This window comes from Loxodonta africana, chromosome 2 (assembly GCF_030014295.1).
Source record: "Loxodonta africana isolate mLoxAfr1 chromosome 2, mLoxAfr1.hap2, whole genome shotgun sequence".
In the NCBI taxonomy this organism is placed as follows: Eukaryota; Metazoa; Chordata; class Mammalia; order Proboscidea; family Elephantidae; genus Loxodonta; species Loxodonta africana.
Genome location: NC_087343.1, coordinates 125708630 through 125729800, shown reverse-complemented (window position 1 = coordinate 125729800; position 21171 = coordinate 125708630). Strand labels below are relative to the sequence as shown.

At 37.2% G+C, this 21171-nt stretch overlaps 1 protein-coding gene across 15 annotated transcripts in view; it reads right to left on the bottom strand.

Moving 5' to 3' along the window:
- RAPGEF6 (Rap guanine nucleotide exchange factor 6) overlaps positions 1-21171 on the bottom strand; it is a 267271-nt gene that overhangs the window by 155894 nt on the left and 90206 nt on the right. For 14 of the 15 annotated variants that reach the window (XM_023548454.2, XM_023548476.2, XM_023548463.2 and 11 more), the window contains one exon: positions 10493-10562. In XM_023548454.2, the coding sequence (XP_023404222.1) occupies positions 10493-10562 (70 nt within the window). Of the gene's footprint in view, positions 1-10492; positions 10563-15388; positions 15410-21171 lie in introns of those variants that run through there. The other variant, XM_064275435.1, reaches the window with a different exon arrangement.

Sequence of the window (21171 nt, the reverse complement as noted above, 5' to 3'; positions counted from 1 at the left end):
CCCAGCTATGTCTGAAAGCCACTGTCTGAGATATCACCTAGGGTAGGGTCCTAGTCATTGCCTGGGGCACAGCCTGAGGCAGATAACTTATAAGACATTGCTGAATGTTCTAAGAACACGTCAAAACCACGTATTTTTGCTTCTAGACCTATAACTAGACTTAAGACCCAGCAAGCTCCAAAAGATGATATACAGTGTGACCCAAGAGGAGGTATGCTTCACTCCAAAAGAACTGCTTGACTTTTCTAATATGTACAAACAGAAACCTGGGGAAAATGTGTGGGAAGGACTATTAAGGATATGGGATGCTGCAAGGAACATATATTTGGATCTGACTGAATTTACTGATATGGGCCCACTAAGCACAGATTCTTCAATGTTTCAGTCAGTCCAAGAGGTTAGGAAAGGATCTAATAGGTTATTTGGTTGGTTCATTGAAGCACAGATTACACGGCAGCCCACACTAAATCAAGGTGATGTTCCAGACACGCCTTGGTATACTGTAGAAGGTATCCAAAGGCTTGGGGAAACTGACATGTTAGAGTGGATTTATCAAGTTAGACCCACAAACTCACACATGGGGTGCGCAGAGGATATACCTTTTATCACAACAAATTTGTAAAGGGAGCCCCAGCATTATGAAGACTGCTGTGATTGCTATTTTATGTAAGTCAGATTTAACAGTGGGAACTGTCGTAACTCTTTATAAGACACCTAACTACAATGACACTGATTGAATCTCATGGTGGTAGGAGCCAAGTGGTAGCATTCAATTGACAAAGACAAGGTAAACATGGTTACCATAATGGACAACAGAGTCAAAGCAGTAATCAGAACAGTCTGACTTGTATGGACTTGTGCCGTTGTCTACTTTGCCAGGGTGTCCCTAGCAGTGAAACAGATGGGGAATCTACTAAATGTTTATTTCATCTGTATAAACACAAGAATTCTAGGCCAAGTAAATGGCAGTCTAACTTGAATCACCAGAAGAGTCATGGCCCCTCAGTCAATTCCCAGACTTGAACCAGTTTACAGACCAACAACCCTCTGAATGAAGGGGAGGCCAGATCCCGTTGAGGAAGGACCCCATCCCACTGCCAAAAATTTATACTGTTAATCTTACTCCCAGTCTTCCCCAACGGAATCTACAGCCTTTTACGACAGTGTCTGTTCACTGGAGAAGAGGAAATAATAATAAGACTTTTCAGGGATTACTGGATACTGGCTCTGAACTGACACTAACTCCAGGAGACCCAAAACATCACTGCGGCCCCTCATTCAGGGGGTGGGAGGGATATGGAGATCAGGTTATTAATGGAATCTTAGCTCAGGTTCGTCTCACAGAGGGTCCAGTAGGTCCCCGAACCCATCCTGTAGTGACTTCCTCAGTTCAAGAATGCATAATTGGAATACATACACTCAGCAACTGGAAGAACCAACCCCCACACTGGATTCCTGACAAGTGGAATAAGGGCTATTATGGTAGAAAAAGCTAAGTGGAAGCCATGAGACCTGCCCCTATCTAGGGAAATAGTATACCAAAAGCAATACTGATTTCCTGTAGAAATTGCAAAGATTACTGCCACCATCAAGGACTTGAAGCATGCAGGGGTGATGATTTCCACCACATTCTCACTCAACTTGCCTATTTGGCCTGTGCAAAAAAAAAAGACACATCTTAGAGCATGACAGTGGGTTATCGTAAACTTAACCAGGTGGTGACTTCAATTGCAGCTGCTGTTCAAGATGTGGTTTCGTTGCTTGAGCAAATTAATAAATCTCCTAGTAACTATGTAGCTACTGATCTGGCCAATGCCTTTTACTTGATTCTAGCTTTAAAGGAACACCAGAAGCAGTTGTCTTCACCTGGCAAGGTCAGTAATACACCTTCACTGTCCTACCTCAGAGGTATACCAACTCTTCAACCCTATGTTATAATTCAGTCTGCAAGGACTCTGATCGCCTTTCCCTTTCACAAGATGTCACAGCGGTCCGTTACATTGATGACATTATGCTGACTGGACCTACTAAGGAAGATGTATCAATGACTCCGGAGTTATTGGTAAGACATTTGCATGCAAAAAAAAAAAAAAAACCCAACCCGTTACCATCAAGCTGATTCTGACTCATAGAAACCCTACAGGAAAGAGTAGATCTGCCCCACAGGGTTTGCAAAAACCAGCTGGTAGATTCAAGCTGCTGACTTTCTGTTTAGCCACCAAGCTCTTAACCACTGTACCACCAGGACTTCGTTTGTGTGCTAGAGGATGGGAATTAATCTGACAAAAATTCAGGCGCCTTTCACCTCAGTGAAATTTCTAAGAGTCCAGTGGTGTGTCCAGATATTCCTTCTAAAGTGACAGACAAGCTATTGCATCTGGTTCCTCCCACAAATGAAAAGAAAGCACAATGCCTGGTGGGCCTATTTGGATTTTGGAGGCAACTTATCCCTTATATGGGTGTGCTGCTCTGGCCTATTTATCAAGTGATTAAAAAAGCTGCTAGTTTTGAGTTGGACCCAGAACAAGAGAAGGCTCTGCAACAGGTTCAGGCTGCTGTGCAAGCTGCACTACCACTTGGGACATATGACCTAGCTAATCCAATGGTGCTTGAAACATAAGTTGCAAAGAGAGTCTTTCTGGAGTCTCTGGCAGTTCCTTATTGGTGAATCACAGCACAGACCGTTAGGGTTTTGGAACAAAGCCCTGCCATCCTCTGTAGATAACTACTCTCTTTTTGAGAAACAGCTTTTGACTTCCTACTGGACCTTAGCAGAGAGTGAATGCTTAACCATGGGCCACCAAGTCACCATGTGGCCTGAGCTGCCCATCTTGAATTTGGTGTTATCTGATCCACAGAGCCATAAAGTCAGGCATGCATGGCAGCACTCCATCATTAAATAGAAGTGGTATATATGAGATCAAGCCTGAGCAGAACCTGAAGGCACAAGTAACTTGCATGAGGAAATGGCCCAAATGCCCATGATCTCCACTCCTGTGACATTACCTGTCCTCACCCAGTCTATACCTATGGCCTCACGGAGAGTTCCCTATGATCAGCTGACTGAGGAAGAGAAAAACTGATGTCTGGTTTACAGACAGTACTGCATGATATGCAGGTACCACTCAAAAGTGGATAGCTGGAGCACTATAGCCCCTGTCTGGGACCTCCCTGAAGGACAGTGGAGAATGGAAATCCTCCCAATGGGTAGAACTTTGAGCAGTACACCTGGTTGTTCACTTTGTTTGGAAGGAGAAATGGCCAGATGTGTGGTTATATACTGATTCATGGGCTGTGGCCAAAGGTTTGGCTGGATGGTCGGGGACTTAGAAGGAATATGACTGGAAAATTGCAGACAAGGAGGTATGGGGAAGAGGTATGTGGACAGTCCTCTCTAAATCGGCCAAAGAAGTGAAGATATTTGTGCCTCATGTGAATGCTCACCAAAGGATTACTTCAGCAGAGGAGGATTTTAACAATCAAGAAGATAGGATGGCACATTCTATGGAAACCAGTCATTCTCTTTCCCCAGGTACTCTCATCACTGTTCAATGGGCTCATGAACAAAGTGGCCACGGTGGTTACACATGGGCTCAGCAACACAGACTTCTACTCACCAAGGCCTACTTGGCTACAGCCACCGCTGAATGCCCAATATGCCAGCAGCAGAGACCAACACTGAGTCCTTGATATGGCACTGTGCCTTGAGGTGATTAACCAGCAACCTAGTAGCAGGTTGACTACACTGGATCACTTCCCATTATGGAAAGGGCAGTGCTTTGTTCTTACTGGAACAGACACTTATTCTGGATATGCATTTGCCTTCCCTGCAAGCAATGCTTCTGCCAAAACTACCATCCATGGATTTACAGAATGCCTTATCCACTGTCATAGTATCCCATACAACATCGCCTCAGATCAAGAGACTCACCTCACAGCAAATGAAGTGTGGCAATGGGTCCACGCTCATGGAATTCACTGGTCTAACCATGTTCCTCATCACTCTGAAGCAGCTGGCTTGATAGAATGATGGGATGGCCTTCTAAAAGACACCATTACAGTGCCAACTAGGTGGCAAGAACTTTCAGGACTGGAGCAATGTTCTCCAGGAGGCTGTATATGCTCTAAACCAGCATCCAATATATGGTGCTGTTACTTCCACAGCCAGGATTCATTAGTCCAGGAATCAAGGGGTGGAAATGGAGTGGCACCACTCACTATTATCCCTAGTGATCCACTCACAAAACTTTTGTTTCCTGTCACCACAACCCTATGCTCTGTGGGTCTAAATGTCTTAATTCCAAAGGGAAGAATGTTCCCACCAAGAGACTCAATGCTGATTCCACTGAACTGGAAGTTAAGAATTCCACCCAGTCACTTTGGGCTCCTCATGCTTCTGGGTCAACAGGCAAAGAAGGGAGTCCTTGTATTGGCTGGTGTGGTTGATCCTGATTACCAAGGGGAAATAAAATTGATATTACGTAATGGAAGTAAAGAAGAGTATGTATGGAACACAGGAGATCTCTTAGGACATCTCTTAGTACTACCATGCCCTGTGATAAGTCAACGGAAAACTATAGCAACCCAATTCTGACATGACTGCTAATGGCACAAACCCTCCAGGAATGAAGGTTTGGTTCATTTTACCAGGCAAAGAACCACGACCCGCTGAGGTGCTTGTTGAGGGCAAAGGGGATACAGAACGGGTGGTGGAAGAAGGTAGTTCTAAATTTAGTTACAACCACATGACTAGTCGCAGAAACAAAGACTGCAATTGTTATGAGCATTCCTTCCTTGTATGTGCACATCACATACTTTTGCCTCCTTCATTTATAAAATATAAGATGTAAACAGAACTATTCTGTTTTCAGTTGTATGCAGCTTAGTTCTATTATGTTAGGTGCAAGTATGGCTGTGTAACTGTCTTTATTTAGAGATAGTGTATGGTTTAAGGAGATGTACTAGTGTCAAGTTGGCAAGCGGTAGACTGATGGTTACGGTTGCGTGTCAACTTGGCTGGGCCACGATTCCCAGTTATTTGGCAGTTACATAAGGCTGCAGTTATCCTCCATTTGGTGATATAATCAAACCCATGATGTGATCTGATATGATCAGCCAATTAGTTTTAAGGGGAGTTTCTTCAGCGGGGTGGCCTGCATCCAATATATCTGGACGTTACGGCAAAGCTTGCTGGCTTTTCCTCGCTCTGGATCCTATATCCAGCTCGTCATCATTTGACCTCTAGTTCTTTGAAGTTGAGCCAGCAGCCTGCCTGCCATGCTGCCTCCTAATCTTGGGATTCATCAGCCTCCATAGTCCGTGAGCCATCAGCCTGCTGTCTGACCTGCCAGTCTTGGGTTCATCAGCCCCTACAGCTTTGTGAGTCAGAGGAAGCCTGACACCTGACCCACAGACTTGGGACTTACCAGCCTCTACAACTGCATAAGCCATTTCCTTGAGATAAATCTCTCCGTGTATTATATGTGTGTGTGTATGCATGTATGTTTCACTGGTCTTACTTCTCCAGAGAACCCAGCCTAAGATAACATGCGTGAATTCACCAAAACAGTAAACATGTTACCTCTGAATGTATGTATACTTGGACCAATTATTTCCATGAATTCTGAAAAATTTAATTCCAAAAATAGGGATAACAAACATTTGTACTGGTACATAAGTATTCATTACATTTTTGTATCACAAAATATATATGTAATAATGGTGAAAAAGTGAGAAATCAAGATTTGTCAAAAACAATGGAAAAACATGACAATAAATTCCTTCAGAATTTTCAGAAATATAAACCTTGGCATTATTTTGAATTGTTTCTCCTAAAACTCAGGAAGCATTTTAAACTATGCTGATGGTCAATAAAATAGAGATTTGGAATTTTAAAATTATCAACCATACATATAGGTGATATAACTTTACCACTTTTTATTTTATGCCCTCACATGCACACATACACACACATGCATACACACACACACATGCATACTTTCTGAAACATCTGAGAATAAAATGGAAATCAAATACTTCTTGATCTCTATATATGTCAACCTTGTCTTACATAACCATAGTAATCAAAATCAGGGGATTCAATACTATGTAATCTATAATCCATATTCAATTTTCATCAATTGTACCAATAATGTCATTTATATCTATCCACCCCCCACCTCATTCCTGGATGTAATACAAGATCAAGCATTGTATTTAGTTCTTATCCTTTTTTATCCTGTAACGTGAAACAGTTCATTGCCTTTCTGTTTGTTTCTTAACACTGGAATATTTAAAGAATAAATTTGTAGGATGCAATTCAACTTGGTTTTCCTGATATTTTCTAATGATTACATTTAGTTTATGTACTTCTGGCAAGCATATATCATAGATAGAATGCAATTCAACTTGGTTTTCCCGATATTTTCTAATGATTACATTTAGTTTATGTACTTTGGCAAGCATACATTACAGAGAAGTTATTTGTCCTTCTCAATGCTGAACATCAGGAGAAGTATCAGTTAGTGGCCATACTGGTGGTGGTAGCGTTGATAATAAAACTACAGTTGTATCTGCTTTATTTCCCTGTGGGAAATTTGGTAATTTTTTCTTTGTAAATGATTTGTAGGGAAATAAGACTCTGAGCCTATGTAAATATCTTGTTCCTTATCAAGCGTTAGCCCTCAAATTTCAGCATTCATGAATGACTTTTTAACTTAATCATTCCTTCAATATTAATAATTAGTTGGCATCCTACTATTAAGAAGATCTTTCCTTTCTATCTCATTAATTCATTCACTCCTGTCAGTATGATTTGTGAATTCCTTATATTATTCATTGGGTTACTACCAATTACTATGAATTTTTATTTTAATCCTCAAACTGCCCCAGATTTGGCCAATGGTGGAGCCTTTAATTTGGTTCCTGTGTCCTTTTGACAAGTTCCTATAATTCTCTTAATGCTTTGTAATTTATGGAGTGGGTGACAGAAATATTTCATATCCTAAATGAAGGGTAAATTACAAGATCTATGCATTTGTACAATCTCATCAACAAGAAGAGGAGGCAGGAAGGGACAGGAACTAGATGAATGGACACAGGGAACCTGGGGTGGAATCGGGGAGCATGCTGCCACATTGTAGGGATTGCAACCAATGTCACAAAACAGTATGTGCATAATTTTTAATAAGAAATTAACTTGAGTTGTAAACTTTTACCTAAAGCACAATTAAAAAAAAAAACTCATTAAACTGCACACTCAAAATATGTATATTTTTGTATGTAAGATTTACCTAAAAACAAACAAAAACCCCTGGGAAAACTGAATTCTAGCAAGTAGTACTTGTTTAAAGTTTATGGGTAAGCAGTTCTTGAAATACCTCATGTATAAGTAAATATACTGACAACAATGGAAGTCAAATTTCTCATTGTTGGAGGAAGGAGGTACAAGTAACTACAGGGACAAACTTGAATAAACTTTGAGTTTTTAATAAATACAGATACATACCTATAAAGAAGAAATACAGACACCTATGTATAACTGTGTGTGTGTGTGTATATATATATATGCTCACGCACACATATATTTTCTCTGTTCACTAAGAGGCCCTAGAAGCAACTGGCAGCAATGAACACAACTGGCATCCAAGAAACCATCCTGGTTTCTAAATGCTATTTTACACTAAAAGGCAGATTTCAGGTCTGGGACAGGGGAAAATGAGGTTGTTACATTTTGTACTCAGTGAATCTTATGATTTTTCCTTTTCTTCCTTCTTATATAAAAATGTTAATAACGTTATCTATGTATATACACATTGTTATCAAGTTCATTCCAACTCATAGTGACCCTACAGGACAGAGTAGAACTGCCCCATAGGGTTATGAAGGCTGCAATCTTTACGGATGTACACTGCCACTGCGGAGCGGCAGGTGGGTTCAATCCACTGACGTTTCGGTTAGCAGCCAAATGCTTAACAGCTGTACCACCAGGGCTCCTTATATCCATGTATAATAATTACAAAAATACAACTTGTATGAGAACACTGTAGTAAAAGCACTATTCTTTTGCCCCCCAAAGTATGAGAAATACAAAATAAACCAACTGATAAATAAAGAGAAAACCAGAAATGCCTGAGGCAGTTTTCTTGCCCTGTCCCTCAATAAATTTAAAGGAAAGAACCATGGAAACCCTGGTGGCATAGTGGTTAAGTGCTACAGCTGCTAACCAAAGGGTCAGCAGTTCGAATCCGTCAGGCGCTCCTTGGAAACTCTATGGGGCAGTTCTACCCTGTCCTATAGGGTCGCTATGAGTCGAAACCGACTCGGCGGCACTAGGTTTGGTTTTTTTGGTTTAATAGGTATCCCATATATTCCAAGACTTAAAGAAAATAAACATAAAACAATACAAGATCCACCTCCTGGACAAAACTGAATTCAAGCAACATTCACTGAATACTTACAATGCAGGCAGCACCCTGAAATACTGTGGAAGATACAAACTGAATAGATGTAATCTTTGCCTTTTAGGTGCTTAAATTCCAATTGTTTATGTGAAATTTAGGACAGTGCACTCATGGTAATGTAGATGATCCAGGTTGGGGAAGAGAAAACAGAAGCTATTTGAGCATGTCAATCTGACTGTACCACCATGCAAAGAAAAAGTGGTTTCGTTTTTGGCCCTAACATTAAAATGCTTCATCAAGAATTCAACTCCACTTTTCAATAGTTTAAATCAAATCAGGTGACATGATCATCTACATGAGATGCCAGCAGGACAATCAGTCCATTCAGTATAAGCTATTTTCTAGTAAGGTCATCTCAGAATAAGGTAAATGAGAACTGTGTTCTTGATTCTTCTAATGCTTAAAAAAAAAAAAAAAAAAAATTTTTTTCTAACATTATACCAATTACCTAATTTTCTTAAGAAAGCATAAAGAATTATTTCTTACATATGCTTTTTAAAAAACCCTAAGTTATTTAAAAGTAAAAATATTAAGATCTGGGCCATTTCTTATTTGTTGACACTTTCAATTGTTTTTCTATTCTCTATTTCATTTATTTCTGCTCTAATTTTTATTTCCTTTCTTCTGGTACCCAAAGACTACTTTTGCTGCTCTCTTTTCTGTTAGAGTTGCAGGGTTAAAGTGTTGATTTTGGCCCTTTCCTCCTTTTGAATGTGTGCATTTATTGCTACAAATTCACCTCTGAGCACTGCATTTGCTGTGTCCCAAACGTTCTGATAAGATGTGTTTCCATTCTCATTTAATTCTATGAATTTCTTTATTTTGTCATTGATTTCTTCTATAACCCAGTAGTTTTTGAGCAAAGTATTGTTCAGTTTCCATGTATCTGATTTCTTTCCCTTGCTTTTTCTGTTATTGATTTCTACTTTATAGCTTTATGGTCAGAAAAGATGCTTTGTAATATTCTGATGTTTTGGATTCTGTTAAGGCTCGCTTTGTGGCCTCATATGTGGTCTATTCTGGAGAATGCTTCACATGCATTGGAAAAGAAAGTATACTTGGCTGTTGTTGGGTGAAGTGTTCTGTACATGTCTATGAGATCAAGTTGCTTCATTGTGGCATTTAGATCTTCCTACTGAGCTTCTTTCTAGATGTTCTGTCCGTCACTGAAAGTGGTGTGTTGAGTCTTCTACTACTATTGCGGAGCTGTCTATTTCGCTTTTCTACGCTGTTAGAGTTTGTTTTTATGTAATTTGGAGCCCTGTCACTGGGTGCATATAAATTCATTATGGTTATGTCCTCCTGGTGTACTGACCCTTTAATCATTATATAGTATCCCTCCTTATCCTTTGTGATGGATCTTGCTTTAAGTTTTATTTTGTCAGAGATTAATATATTGCCACTACTGCTCTTTTTTGATTGTTTGCTTGATATATTTTTCTCCATCCTTTGAGTTTTTGTTTGTGTCTCTGAGTCTAAGGTATGTCTCTTGTAGGAAGCATATAGACAGATCGTGTTCTTTTAACCATTCTGCCACTCTCTCTGTCATTATTGGTGCATTTAGTCTATTTACATTCAGTGTAATTACTGATAGGTATGAGTTGGACCATTTCTTACTTGAATCTTGTTTTGTGTCTCTTTATTTTTCTTTACCCGTCTCATTCCTTCTTATCAGGGAATAGCCTGTGAATGGCCAAAGAATTAACCAAACTGAATTGAAAAATGAGAAAACACTTGAAAAATCGTGGTCCATTTTCAAAGCCTTTAATAAATTTTCTGGCAGGAGAAGTAAAAAAAGATAACCTAATTTGGAAGACGTTATGTATATTTGTATCATGTTTCAAATTTCTTCAAGGATCAGAAAAACTTTGGAGGAGCTGAAAATGTACACTTCAATTTGGTATGTGGTCTGAAAAAAATCTTTGAAAGGTCAGAGTAATGAAATCTCCTTAAGTGCTGAAAACCTACTGCATTTAAAGTTGAAATTGAAGTATATCACAAAATAATTCAGCATTCTTTAAAGTTCTTACCACAATCATTTCTGAAGGCTCTAATACAAGACAATCACATCCTCTTTTTCCTCCAAACTGCTTACCAAAACTATAAAAACAAACAAAAAAAATTTCTTTAGCAAAGGTTATAAATAAAATACATCAACACAGGAAAACAACACCTAGAAGGTAACCAAGAAATTCTCATCCTGTCACTTACATTAAAAAATAAGATTTATTTAAAAAAAAAAAAAAAGTCTTCTTAATTGACCAGGTATAACTGATCTCAATACAGTTGTGTGGAAATTCTTTAAAAGCTTTTGCTTTTAACTGTCCCTAAAACCAGTTATAAGAGATACATGCTTAATCTCAAATTCTGAACATCTTGTAGATGTTTAATAAAGGGAAAACACACCTATAAACAATGGCACCAAGATTATGCATGTTTTATAGAAATAAATTACTGTAATCTTTTGGGAGAGGTTTTAAACAACAGATACCAAAATTTTTTCAAATGTTCACATTCAAGTATATAAAGAAATGCAAGAAGAGATAACCAAAAAAAAATAAAAAATAGCGTTGGAGCAACCAGTTAGCTCTTTAGAGAAAATTAAAGCTGGAAAAGTACTAAAAAGAAAATGAGGGTATTTTTATACTCTTGGTCTGGGAAAAAGATTTCTAAGCAAATCAAAAAAGGGAGCAAGTACAAAGGAAAAGATTGATATGTTATCACTTTAAAAGATTAACTGAATTAAAAAAAAAAGAGAGAAAGATAGAAAATTATTTGCCAATTATATGAGAAACAAATGGTTAACATACTTAGTATGCGGAGGGCATGTCAAAGCAATTTTAAAGCAGTCTAAAATATTACAATAAATGACAATTTACTACCATAAAAAAAAAACTACAAAATAAATATTTTAATAATATATATAAAAAAAAAAACCAAATAGGAAAAAACCCACTAATGCTAACAAAACATAAAATACCAAAATATAAACTTAATACAAAAGTCATTAATGAAAATTACATAATTTTATTGATGGACTGAAAATAAAGCTTGAATAAAGGCGGTGACATAGCATGCATGTTTATGGAGCTCAATATTATAAAAATATAAATGTTACACAACATATAAGGTTACATACGAATATCAGTTTATAACAAAATCTTAATCACAATCCACGTAAAATTACTTTTGAACAAATAAAAAATAGCATTTTTGCATTTTTTCAAAAAGTGTTCTGTAAAATTCAATTTTTGGTTTGTGTTTCCCAAACAAATGCTTACATTACTTAATACATAAAACAATTAAGAACCAATTTGGAAAATTTGGCTTCCATTCAAAAGGGAATAACAGGGACTGGGCTTATTCTCCCGCCTGAAAAAAATTACAAAACTAGACAAAATATACGTAAAACAGTTTCAAGACACTGAAAAACGGGCAGAACCGGACTTTAGTCCCTGCGAGAGGAAATGAAAAGACCAAGATGACTCCTACAACACTTCATTTTATTAGATATAGGCAATTTCTGCGTAACAGTACAGGAAGAGAAAAACCTAACAGAGCCTGGTAATCTCACTGAATTGAAGAGAAAGAGACAGTGTGAGGGAGGAGAAGATGATTAGAATTTGCAGCACAGGGTACCGGGAAGAAGGAAGGAGCTATAGAGAAAGAGAGACAGGCACACAGATACACACAGACTGTGCATACATGCTCTGGAGGTCTCCAGAAAGTTCCTCTTGAGTCCTTAGATGAGTACTGATATGTGAATACGTGAGAGCAAACCAACCCGAAGCTGGGGAAGGACCACTAGAAAGCATTTCTATGACCTCACACAGGGATGGAATTAAATCCTGATTTTAAGAGCCAAAGTGGAAAGATCACATGACACATGAAGTATTGGGTAGAGTTCTCAGAAATGAATTTCCTTAGTAATGTGATAAATTAATCCAATACTAAAGAAAGCACTGGACTAGGTCAAATATAAAAGGTAAGGCTCAAAATGACCAAATGGATTACAGTTTGCTAAACTGCACGTCAGAACAAAGGCCAATACAAATGCAACAAAAGCTGGAACCCAACAACACAAAATTCACAATGCATAACATTCAATAACAAAACAACACAAAATACACACATACAAACAGGAAAATATAATCCATAACCAAGAGAAAAGTCAATAAATAGAAACAGACCCCAAACTGTCACAAGGGAGAGAATCAACAGACAAGGACATTAAAGCAGCTAATTTTAAAAATATGTTCCATATGTTGAAGAACACACAGATAAATATGAACACGATGAAGAGAAGGACAGATGATATAAGAGGCTGACAGAATGTTCTATAACATTACATATCAAGACACATAATGTCTGGTTGTCTCATTTTTTAGTAGCATTAAAGCTGATGAGTGACTTCAGACAGTGTCAACTTGATCTACCTATTATGTTTCATCTCTATGGGGCAGTTCTACTCTGTCCTGTAGGGTCGCTATGAGTTGGAATCGACTCGACGGCACTGGGTTTGGTTGGTATTATGTTTCCTTTCAATCTTACATCTACTAGTTTTAGCATCCATTTCTGGTCAGTGCATAGATTCAATGTGCCATTAGGGCTACTGACAAAACCATTTAACAACTCTATCATTCTACTGAATTTATTAACTGGAGTACTAATATAATGAAAAAATTTCCCATACCAACTATTTGAGTCCTGGAACTACAGTTTACACAAGAAAGGCAGGATAAATGCTTCAATCGCAGGTGGCATGATTGCTTATAAAGTAAATCCTATTAGTTCTACAAAAAAACTACCAGAAATAGGTGAATTTAGTGAGATTACAGGATACAAGCTCGAGATCCATAATAAATTATTTTATTGTATACTAGTAAGATTCATAAAAAAAATTAAATCCCATTTAAAATAAGATAAAGATATAAAATATCTAAGCGACAAATCTATCAAAAGTATATATAAGACTGCTACACTGAAAACTACAGAACACTGCTTCGAGAAATCTTAAAAGACCTAAATAAAAAAGAAATATATTCTGTTCATGAACTGAAGACTCAATATTGTTAAAATGGTGTTATGGATTGAAGTGTGTCCCCAAAAAATGTGTGTCAACTTGGCTAGGCCCTAATTTCTAGTATTGTGTGGCTGTTCACAGTTTCTGTTATCTGATGTGATTATTCTATGTGTTGTAAATTCTTACCTCTATGGTGTTAAAGAGGTAGGATTAGAGGCAGTTACGTTAATCAGGCAGGACTCTAATCTACAGGATTAGGCTGTATCTTGAGTCAATCTCTTTTGAGATATGAGAGAGACAAGTGAGCAGAGAAGAGAGATGCCTTGTGCCGCCAATAGCGAAAAGCCAAGATGGGAGTGCGTCCTTCGGACCTGGGGTTCCTGTGCTGAGAAGCCCCTAAACCCAGGGGAAGAATGAGGACAAGGACCTTCCCCCAGAGTGGACAGAGAGAAAGACTTCCCCTGGAGCTGACATTCTGAATTCAGATTTTAGGCCTCCTAAACTGTGAGAGAATAAACTGCTGTTTGTTAAAGCCATCTCACTTGTCGTATTTCTGTGATAGCAGTACTAGGTAACTAAGACAGATGACAATTTTCTCTAAATTTTTCTATAGATTCAATGCAATGACAATAAAAATCCTACAAAGGCACCTTGCAGAACCTGACAAATTCTAAAATTTACCCAAAAATGTAAAGAACCTAAATTAGCTAAAACAATTTTGAAAAACAAGAACAAATTTGGAGTACTTATACTATCAGGTTTCAAGATGTATTGTAAAGCTACATACAGTACTCAAGATGATGTGGCAATAGGAAAAGGATCAACTTATAGGCCAATGCAACAGGACAGAGATGATAAAAGGACACCTGTGTTCAACTGATTTTTGGCAAAAATAGCTAACTATCATCAGTCATCACAGAAATGCAAATTAAGGCCCCAAGGATATGCCATTACACAGGTACCAGAATAGCTAAAATTAAAAAACAAAACAAACAAACAAAACTAACCATATCAAGTGTTGAAGAGAATGTTGAGCAACTGGAACTCTCATACACTGTTGGTGGGAATGTAGAATGACACAACTGCTCGGCAAAACATGTTTGCAGTTTTTTAAAAAAGTTAAACATATACTTACCATACGACCTAGGTATATTCCCAAGGAGGGGGGGAGTGGCTACACAAAGACTTGTACATGAATATTCATAGCTGCTTTACCTGTAATACTCAAAACTTGGAAACAATCTCAGTATACTGTGCTATATTCATTCACTGAACAATTTTTAAAAATGTACTGATATAAACAGTCACATGAATGAATGTCAGAAACATTATGCTAAGTGAAAAAACCTAGATACAAAAAATTATGTAATGTATTATTTCATTTATATAAAATAGTAGAAAATGTAAACTAACCTATATGACAGAAAGTATAACAGTGTTTGCCTTAGGATGAGGGTGTAGGAAAATACGGATTACAAAGGGGCAAATAGATAATGGACATCTATGAAAAATTTAGTGCTAAGATCATACTTAATGGTGAAAAACAGAATGCTTCCAACTTCCTTATCCCCTCTGAGACTGGGAACAAGTAAAGGATGCCTGCTCTTACTATGCTGCTTCAACAATGTATTGGAGTTTCTAGCCAGTGCAATCGGCAAAAAAAAAAAAAGAGAGAAATGAAAGGTATTTAAATCAGAAAGAAAGAAGCAAAACTGTCTTTATTCACGGATGGCAAAATCACTTATGTAGAAAATCCTAAAAAAATTATAAAAAGCTATTAGAATAGCAAGTGAACTTACTAAGGTTGTGGGATAAAAGATCAATATATGCAACACCTTTATAGTGAAGACTATAAAACACTGCTGACAAATTATAGAAGATCTAAATAAATGGAGAGATGTACCTTGTTTATTGGTAAAAGGTGTCAATTGTTTAGATGTCAGTTCTCCCCAGAGTGGTCTATAGATTCAACATAATCCCAATCAAATCCCAGCAGGCGTTTTTTTTTGGACTAACAAACTGATTCCAAAATGCGTATGGAGCTATAAAGAACCAGAACAATTTTGACAAAGTTGGAAAACTCTCACTACATGACTTCACGATTAGAAATTCTTTGTGACCTTGGATTAGTTAAAGATTTCTCACGTATGACACCAAAAGCACAATCCATTAAAGAAAAAAAAGTGATAAACTGTACTTCACAAAAATTAAATACTTTTGATCTGTAAAAGACACTGTTAACACAATGAAAACACAAATCACAGACTGGAAGAAAATATATTTGCAAATCACATATCTGCTAAAGGATCTGTATAGACCATATATATAAAGAAACTCAAAAATAAAAAATTAAACAACCTTACCAAAAAAGATTCAAAGAGACACTTCACAAAAGGTATGCAAATGACAAGTACATGAAAAGATGCTCACCACCACTCCTTTAAGAAAATGTAAATTTAAAGCACAATCTGATACCACCACAAACTTATTAGAATGTTATTTAAAAAAGACTGACCTTACCAAACAACCCAACTGTCCATCAAAAGATGAATGGATAAACAAAATGTGGTAGTGTCATACAATGGAATCTTATACAGGCATAAAGAGAAACGAAGATCTGATAAATACTATCATCACATGGATGAATCTTGAAAACATTATGCTGAGTAAATTAAGTGAGACACAAAAGAACAATTATTATATGATCTCATGTGAAGTATCTAGAATAGGCATATGCATAGAGACAATATTAGTGGTTACCAAGGGCTATGGAGTAAGGGGAGAAACAGAGAAAGTTATTGCTTAATGGTTACTGAGTTTCTGTTTATGTGATACTATAGATAGTAGTGATGGTCATACAACATGGAGAATGTAATTAATGTCACTGAATTATACACTTAAAAATGGCTGAAATGGCATATGTTTTGTTATATATATTTTACAATAAAAATTTTCCCATTTATATAAAATTCCAGGAAATGTAAACTAATCTACAGTGACAAAAAAAAAGTCAGCGGTGGCCTAGGGACCAAAAAGGAATGGGGAAGAACAAGAAAGCAGGTTTACAAAGGGACATGAGGAAAGTTTTTGGGGTGACGGATGTGTTCATCATTTTTATTGTAGTGATGGTTTTATCAGCGTAGACATATAACGGAACTTATTAAATTGCACACTTTAAATATGTACAGTTTAGTGTCAATTATACCTTAATAAAAAGGTTGGTGGGGGGGGGAATGAGAGAAAGAGAGAGAAGTAAATAAAATAGCAAGCCAAATAATGGGATAAAATGTTTGTAAGCCATATGCCTTAGAAATGGCTTGGATCCTAAATATATTAAAGATTCCCAAAAACCAATCATAAGACACACAGTCCAAGTTAATATAAGGCAAAAGACTTAGACATTTCACAAAAGAAAAGGCCAAGAAGGAAAAGTGCTCAAAGTTATTATTTACCAGGAAAATGAAAATTCAAAACCACTTCACATTGACTAGACTAGCTAAATCAAAAAGACTGACAATATCATATGTTGGTGAGTATATAGAACAACTGGGAACTAGAACATTGCTGGTGGAAATCTAAAATGGTACAACCACTGTGGAACACAATTTGGTAGTTTCTCATAAAGCAAATAATTACCTCTTCTATGACTCAGTAAGTCTACTCACTCCTAGGTATTTACCCAGTAGAAACAAAAACATATCTATAAAAGATTTGTTCATAGCATGTGTACTTATAATAGCTAAGAACCAAGAAGAAGAAAAAAATATCCATCAACTGGTGAACAGATTAACAAACTGTGGTATATCCATACAAAGGAATAATACTCAGTAATAAAAAGAAACAAATTACTAATAACAACATGGATGAACCTCAAAAACACCATGCCAAATGAGGCAAGCCAGACACAAAAGAGTACTTACTGTGTGATTTCATTTACATTAAAGTCATGAACAGACAATACCAACCTATGCTATTAGAAAGCAAAAGAAGTTAGCCAAGGGGTGAAAAATTGGGACAAAAGAGAACTTTCATAAGTTCTCAAAAGAGAATTTTCATGAAAATTTTCTACATCTTGATTATTAGTTACACAATATAGGTACTTGTCAAGACTATTATACACTCAAAACATATGACTTCTATGGCATGTAAATTATACCTTAATTTAAAAAAAAAGTATTGAAAAAAATCCCAATTAAAATCTAAAGAGGTTTCTGTTTTATAAGCTGAACTTTATGAAGTGATTCTAAAATTTACATAGAGATAAATAAAACCAAGAATAGCCAAGACCTTCATGAACAATAAGGTGACAGGATTTGTCCTATTGAACATCTAGGCTCATTATAAAGTTACAGTAATTAAGACAGTGTGGTATTCAAGCAGGGGTTGACAGAAAATCATATGGAACAGACTTGGAACCCGGGGATAGGGACAAACTTATATGGATATTTGATTTATGGAAAATGTAGTACTGCATGAAAATAGGTGTCATGGATTGAACTGTGTTCCCCAAAAATATGTCAACTTGGTTAGGTCATGATTCCCAGCATTGTATGATCGTCTACTGTTCTGTCATCTGATGTGATTTCCCTACGTGTTGTGAAGCCTATCACTGTGATATTGGTGGGATGGACTAGCGGCAGTTATACTGATGAGATCTACAAGATTGGATAGTGTCTTGGGCAGGTCTCTTTTGAGATAAATGAGAAAAGTGAGCAGGGAGACAGGGTAACCTCATACCACCAAGGGGGCAGTGCCAGGAGGGGAGTGCATCCTTTGGACCTGAGGTTCCTGTGCTGAGATGCTTCCGGACCAGGGGAAGACTGGTGATAGGGACCTTCCTCCAGAGCCAACGGAGAGAGAGGGCCTTCCCCTGGAGCCAGCGCCCTGAGTTCAGACTTCTGGCCTACTGGACTGTGAGAGAATGGACTTCCCTTTGTTGAGGCCATCCACTTGTGGTATTTCTGTTGTGGCAGCACTAGATAACCTGAAAGTGGGTAAAGGTCAATACCACTGTGCCACCAGGGCTCCATTCACACAGGTAGCCATGTGGAAAGTTAAACTATACCCCAAAATCACTGCGGGTAGACTGTACATCTAAAGATAAAAGGAAAACAAATGTTCCAGTGTGTAATAAAGGAAAATATCTTTATGACCTCAGGGTATGGAAATATTTCTTACATAAAGCATTGTACATGTAAAAAATGTTGATTTGGCAAATGTTTTGTTATACATATTTTTTGCTACAATAAAAGAAGACATAAAGGAAAAGGCTGTTGAACTGATCTACATCACAATTAAGAACTTAAGGGTTCTTCCAAAGACAGTACTAAAAGAATGACAGAGTGGGAAAAATGTTATTTGCAACAAAATAAGCAACAAGGATTCATATTCAGAATATGCAAAGAATTCAACATCTCAATAACAAAAATACAAACTATAATGAGATACTACTATATAGTAAACAGAATGACTGAAATTAAACAGACCAAAAAAGAAAAATATAAAGACTGACAACAGTAAGTGTTGGTGAGGATATGCAACAATGGGAACTCTCATACCACAGAGTGGTACATCCACTCTGGAATACAACCTGTAATTAGCAATTAAAACTAAGTATATACACACTCCATAAGTCAACAGTTGCCTCTTATGTATAATCAACAGATATGCATGCACATATACATCTAACATACAAAAATGTTGCTTTACTTATAAAAGCCCTGAACTATACAATGAATATTTGGTGAAGATCATTCAAAAGCAGTTCCAACAGTAGTACATTGACAGGGAACTGTCAGAAATTCAAGCCGGATTCAGAAGAGGAAGTGGAACAAGGGATATAACTGCTGATGTCAGATGGATCTTGGCTGAAAGCAGAGAATACTAGAAAGATGTTTACCTGTGTTTTGTTGACTTCGCAAAGGCATTGGACTGTGTGAATCATAACAAATTATGGATAATATTGTGAGGAATGGGAATTCCCGAACACTTAACTGTGCTCATGAGGAATCTGTACACAAACCAAGAAGCAGTTGTTTGAGCAGAACAAGGGGATACTGCATGGTTTAAAGTCAGGAAAGGTGTGTGTCAAGGCTGTATCCTTTCACCATACTTATTCGATCTGTATGCTGAGCAAATAATCCCAGAGGCTGGACTATATGAAGAAGAATGGGTACCAGAATTGGAGGAAGACCTGCGACATGCAAATGACACAATCTTGTTTGCTGTAAGTGAAGAGGACTTGAAGCACTTACTGGTGAAGATCAAAGACAATAGCCTTCAGTATGGACTACATCTCAACATAAAGAAAACAAAAATCCTCAAAACTAGACCAACAAGCATTATCATGATAAATGGAGAAAATATTGAAGTCATCAAGGATTTCATTTTACTTGGATCCACAACCAACACCCATGGAAGCAACAGCCAAGAAATGAAAAGACACATTGTATTGGTCAAATCTGCTGCAAAAGACCTCTTTGGAGTGTTAAAAAGCAAAGGTAATCACTTTAAGGAGTAAGGTACACCTGACCCAAACCATGGTGTTTTCAATTGCCTCATATGCATGTGAAAGCTGGACAATGAGTAAGGAAGACTGAAGACGAATTGATGTCTTTAAATTACAGTATTGGCAAAGAATATTGAATATACCACGGACTACCTGAAGAACTAGTAAATTTGTCTGATAACAAACACAGCCAGAATGCTCCTTAGAAGCAAGGATGGTGAGACCCCGTCTCACATGCTTCAGACATGTTATCAGGAGGGACCAGTCCCTGCAGAAGGACATCATGCTTGGTAGAGGGCCAGTGAAAAAGAGGAAGACCCTCAACAAGATGGACTGATACAGTGGTGTGACAAAGGGCTCAAGCATAACGATTGCGAGGATAGGGCAGGATTGGGCAGTGTTTTGTTCTGTTGTACAATGGGTCCTGATGAGTCGGAACCGGCTCGATGGCACCTAACAACAACATACAATGAAACTACTACAGCGATGAGAATTAACTATAACTTCATGCAACAATATACAAAAGAATACAATATTGTATAATCACATTCATAAGTTCAAAAGTAGGCAAAACCAAACTACATAGTATGTGTGTGTGTATCCAAAAAAAAAAAACCAAAACACATTGCCATTAAGTCAATTCTGACTTATAGTGACCCTCTATAGGATTTTTTTTTTTTTTTGAGTAGAACTGCCCCATAGAGTTTCTAAGGAGGATCTGGTGGATCTGAACTGCCGACCTTTTGGTTAATAGCCGTAGCTCTTAACTACTATACCACCAGGGTTTCCTGTGCATATCCAGGGGCTAAAATTCTATAGACATGCAAGAGTGATTAAATTCTAAGAAAATGGTAATATTTGGGGGTAAGTAAGAGAGTTGATTTGAGAAAAGGCATGCAGGCTGCTTCTAGGGTGCTGATCATGTTCAATTTCTTGATCTGGTAGTGATTACAAAATGTTCAATGTATAGTAACTCATTAACAGGTACATTTATGTCATCTGCACCTTTTCCCATATTTCACAATAAAATACAGTTAAAACCAAGATATATAGAATATTATATACCATGTTCCTATTTGGGTCAGAAATGAGAAAAATAAGAATATGTATTTGCCTTTCTTCACATATGTATACAAAAAACACTGGAAAGATATACAAGATCTTAATAAGAGTGGCTG